This window comes from Orycteropus afer, unplaced genomic scaffold (genome assembly GCF_000298275.1).
Source record: "Orycteropus afer afer isolate SDZICR_OR568_19922 unplaced genomic scaffold, OryAfe1.0 scaffold00169, whole genome shotgun sequence".
Classification (NCBI taxonomy): Eukaryota; Metazoa; Chordata; class Mammalia; order Tubulidentata; family Orycteropodidae; genus Orycteropus; species Orycteropus afer.
The window spans coordinates 918,210-923,523 of record NW_006921756.1 but is presented as its reverse complement, the minus strand read 5'-3'; the positions used below and the strand labels follow the sequence as shown (position 1 = coordinate 923,523).

Below are 5,314 nucleotides of genomic sequence, written 5' to 3'. Positions count from 1 at the left end.
TGAGCTTGATGTCCCCTGCGACTATGGTCCCGAGCCTACAGGTTCAACTACTCGGACCCTCTGGGTAGCTGGCTGTGCCCAAGAAGTGACTACAACCTTGTCCCTTGTCAGCTCTTCTATATCCCTGGGAATTCTTACAGAACATACAAATACACTTGTAGAACCCTTGTCTGTGAGCCCTATACATGTCTTGGGTACACTCCCTGCTACATAGACATACCTAATAATTCAGCTTGTCTATTCATCTATCCATCCGTATACCCGTGTTTGCCTTCACTGACAACGCAGTACTGTGTGTGCAAAAGAGTTCATCTTTGTTGTCTGTACCTCCCATGTACCTCTCTATGTCTTCCTCTTCCTCAATGCCACCATGTTAATCACTCACATTTGGTATATTGCCCTTCTCTTCACCCAAATCAATACTTATCTCTACCTATCTAACAGTGTTCCCTTCCACCCCTGGTAACCAACAAAGAAAATTTCCTTCCATATATAAACTGTTTCTCGACTTTTACACTAATGGACTAATACATTTGTCCTTCTGTGATTGACTTATTTCACTCAGCACAATGTCCTCCAAGTTCATGCATATTATGCGGTGTTATGCAGATTCTACGTTATTCTTTAGGGTTGCATAGTATTCCATTGTGTGTATGTACCATAGTTTGGTTATCCATTCTTCTGTTGATGGACACCAAGGTTGTTTCCAACTTTTTGCTATTGTAAATAGTGCTGCGATGAACATGGGTGTGCATATATCTGTTCTTGTCCTGGCTCTTACTTCTTTAGGATATATACCTAGTAATTGAATGGCTGGGTCAAATGATATTTCTAATTCTGACTTTTTAAGGAATCGCCATACTGCTTTCCACAGTGGTTGTACCATTTCACAGTCCCACCAGCAGTGTATGAGAGTCTTGACCTCATTTTTCAAAAAAGCTTGTTGAGCTGATTAAACTGCTTCATAATTGGCCCTGCTTCTCTTATTTGCAAATATAAATTAATACAGATTAATCCACAGGGTGTTGAACTACATAAAAACAGAAGAAATACCACAAGTTTTTCATTCTGCTTCTGATGTCTGTTAGTAACAACAAAAGGTACTTAGTGAAAGAGAATGTTCATGGCATCAACACCTTATTACTGCTGATTAGAAATTCTATCAAAGAAATAAAAGATGGTAAAACCCAGAGAAATAAAAACTACTGAGCATTATCTGGAAGAAATTAACATGGTAGAAAATAGAATTTAAGGATAAACTTGGTATAACAGTTAAGACCAACATTTGGCTGGTATTTGTTTATTTTTCTATAAAAATGAACCTATAGTAGGCATTCTAAGGCTGATATGGTGGCCTCACATGTCATTAATCAGTTGCCATCAAGTTGATTTCCACTCATGGCAACCCTGTGTGTGTCAGAATAGAACTGTGCTCCATAGGGTTTTCAATGGCTAGTTTTTTGGAAGTAGATTGCCAGAGCTTTCTTCTGAGGTGATTCAGGTGAGCTGGAACCTCCAACCTTTCAGTTAACAGCTGAACACATTAACCATTTGCACCACTTAGTGTCCCAATATTCTTCCAACATTTTGCTCTACCATCTGTAACTTATATTTTCAGCTGGTGGAATGAGGAAGGGAAAAAGGAAAAAGGGCCTGCCAGTTCAGTCTATTTTCTTTTTTTAAGTGCTACTCAACAAGTACTGCTCATATCCCTGTTGTCCACATTCAGTCAGAAGTTCACCTCTGTCTTCAGGAGAGGCTGAGAAGTGTAATTTTCACCAGGGCACAGTTGGCACTCACAACAAGATCAGAATTCTGTTAGTAATAATGAAGAAGAAATGAATAATGGGTAATCTTTGACACAATTACATCTCTAAAAACACATTCTTTGATTTTTATTATAAATAACATTTACTTTTTGGAGGGGTAGGAAGAAGCAAAACCTGTTACTCTATTTATCTCTCATTTGGACTTCTCTATATGTTCTTTGGGAGCTCTGGTGGCATAGTGCCTAAGGCACTTGACTGCTAACCAGAAGGTTGGAGGTTCAAACCCACCAGCTACTCCTCGGAAGGAAGGTTGGGCAATCCACTTCCATAGAGATACCGCCTCGGAAACCCAAGGAGGGGTCACTATGAGTCGAATTGACTCATGGCAGTAAGTTTGGGTTTCTTTCTTTTCTTTTTTTTAATGTTCTTTAAGAGTCCTGGTGGCACAACAGTTAAGCACTAGGCTGCTTGCTGTAAGAGTGGTGGTTTTAACTCACCCAGCCCCTCTTCTGAAGAAATACCTGGCAATCTGCTTCTTGAAAGATTATACCCATGAAAACTCTGTGGGGCAGTTCTACTTTGTCACAGTAGGAATCAACTGGACAGTACCCAACAACAAACAACATATATACGTTATTAACTATTCACAATTCCAGTAGGTCTTAATGTGTATTTCTCACCTTAGGTTTTATACACTTGGAATGAAATGACGTGGGTTTGATCTAGTTCTGCCAGTCGTTAGCTGTGTGATACAAGGCATATCATTTAACTTTAGTCAATCATTCATTTTTTTCATTTATGAAGTAGGGATAGTAGCATTCATAATTTCTTATGAAAGTTAAATGAGAACCATTTTTTAATAAATGTAAAAATGCTTTGTAAACTATCAAGTCCTACTGAGCTGTAGGACATTTTTAAAATTACTCTCAATAAATAAAATACTTACATTCTTGGCATCCAATAGCAATCATTTGGCCCCATTATATCACAATTTATGATCTCTAAATTTGTAGGCAATTCTCATTTCATTCAACTAAGTTATCTCAATATAAGATTGAATGGAGAGTTTATCCTAACTAAGTATGAAAATTACAAGTTTTTTCCCCCATTATAAATATAATTGGCCAGTTGATATTCTCCCAAAGTCATCATAAAAATACATGAAAGTAAAGCCCTTTGGAAGGAGCTCTGGTGGCATGACAATTAAGCACTCTGCTACTAATTGAAAGATTGGCAGTTTGAACCCACCTAGCCTGGTGATCTCCTCCCATAAAGATTACAGCCTAGAAAACCACATGGGGCAGTTCTACTCTCTCACATTGGGTCACTAAGTTGAAATCGGTGGAACCCAACAATAATGACAAAGCCTATTGGAAAGAAAGCAGTATTTATATAGTTACTTAAATGTTTAATAATGTCTCATGTTTTATAGACTCTTGGTTATACCTAACATTTTATGGTACTTTATAATAAAGATAGGGATCATATCTTACTCTCCCCACATCCACAGTAAATGTTTGTTAGATGCATGTAGCCTTATGTTAAAAGCATGGATTTTGACATTAATCCCTGCCCTACAACTTGCTTAACCATGTTTCTTGGGGACAAGTTACTTAAACTAATAATAATAGTTCCTGCCTTATGGGCATAGATAAAGCAGTTAAAATGGTGTCTTACTAATTCTAAGTGTTTCATAAAGGTCAGCTGTCATCATTAAGCTTGGTCCTATTTCCACAAATACTTGGTTGCATTTTTATTTAGCAAACATTAAGCTATGAGTGGAATCAAGTATAATGCTTTTTGAATATATTAAATCAAATATTTGTTATTTTTTTAATGGCTGTTTTATCTCCCTGTTTCTCTAGGTGTAGTGAATATAGGTGTGACTAATGTCCAGGAGTTGATTGTTGCAGCAGACATGCTGCAGTTGACTGAAGTTGTTAATCTTTGCTGTGAATTTCTGAAAGGACAAATTGATCCATTGAACTGCATTGGGATATTTCAGTTCTCTGAACAAATTGCCTGCCATGATCTTTTGGAATTCACAGAAAACTATATTCATGTCCATTTCTTGGAGGTTCATAGTGGGGAAGAATTTCTGGCACTTACAAAAGATCAGCTGGTCAAAATACTGCGAAGTGAAGAGCTTAGCATTGAGGATGAATACCAGGTCTTCTTAGCAGCAATGCAATGGATTCTGAAAGATCTGGGAAAAAGAAGAAAACACGTGGTAGAAGTGCTGGACCCAATTCGATTTCCTTTATTACCTCCTCAGAGGCTTTTAAAGTATATAGAAGGTAACTTTTTTTTGCTATGTATCTAATTAGTTGATGAATTATTCTATAATTTTTTCCCCTCTGTTTGAAATGTGATAGTTTCATTTTTCCATTCAGTAAGAGACATTTATGAAATAACTATTGTAGGCAAAATAGGACTTTTGTGTTTTATTGGTAGACAGTAGTTTTCAGCATGTCTACAAATTATTTTAAACAAATCCTTACATACCTTTCTCGAGATTAATACTTACTAAGGGATATTAAAAAAAAAAACAACAACTCACTGCCATCGAGTCAATTCCTACTCATAACGACCCTTCCTTGGGTTTCCAAGGGGTATCACTATGGAAGTAGATTGTCCAGTCTTAGTGTTGCAGGTAAAATTTCTGAAAGATAGCATGCACTTGCAACTCTTTGTGTTTTGTTACTAGATCTTAGGTGCTGTGAGTTGGCTCCAACTCGTAGCAACCCTGTATGCAGTAGAACGAAACACTGCCTGGTGCTGCACCATCCTCACAATATTTGCTGTTTCAGCCCATCATTGCAGCCACTATGTCAGTCCATCTTGTTCAGGGTCTTCCCCTTTTCCACTGACACTCTACATTACCAAGCATAATATCCTTTCCAGGGACCAGTCCCTTCTAACAACATGACCAAAGTAAGTGACATGAAATCTACCCATTCTCACTTCTAAGAAGCATCCCTGATGTACTTCCAAGACAGATTTGTTCATTCTTCTGGAAATCCATGGTACTTCCAGTATCCTTCATAACACTACAGTTCAAAAGCATCATTTCTTCTTTGGCCTGCCTTATTCATTGCACACTTTCACATGCATATGAGGCTATTGAAGATACTATGGCTTGGGTCAGGTGCCCAAAATGACATCTTTGCCCCTTAACACTTTAAAGAGATCTTTTGCAGCAAATATGCCCCGTGTAATACTTTACTGATTTCTTGACTGATGCTTCCATGGGCCTTGATTGTGGATCCTCCAATTCTTATGCTGCATTCTTCTTCATACAGTCCAACTACTCATATTATTTGTTCAGCATGCAGATTGAATAAGTGCGGTGAAAGGATACAACCCTGATGCACAACTTTCCTGATTTTAAACCACTCAATATCCCCATGGTCAGCTCAGACAGTATCTTCTTGGTCTATGTATAGGTTCTTCATAAGCACCATTAAGTGTTCTGGAATTACCATTCCTCATAGTTTTATCCATAATTTGTTATGATCCACACAGTCTAATGCCTTTGCATAGCC

General features: G+C 37.7%; 1 protein-coding gene across 1 annotated transcript in view; it reads left to right on the top strand.

Moving 5' to 3' along the window:
• Positions 1-5,314, top strand: part of LOC103201914 (intracisternal A particle-promoted polypeptide) — a 66,924-nt gene that overhangs the window by 18,698 nt on the left and 42,912 nt on the right. The window contains exon 2 of the mRNA XM_007946676.2: positions 3,635-4,066. Coding sequence (XP_007944867.1) covers positions 3,635-4,066 — 432 coding nt within the window. The remainder of the gene's footprint in view (positions 1-3,634; positions 4,067-5,314) is intronic.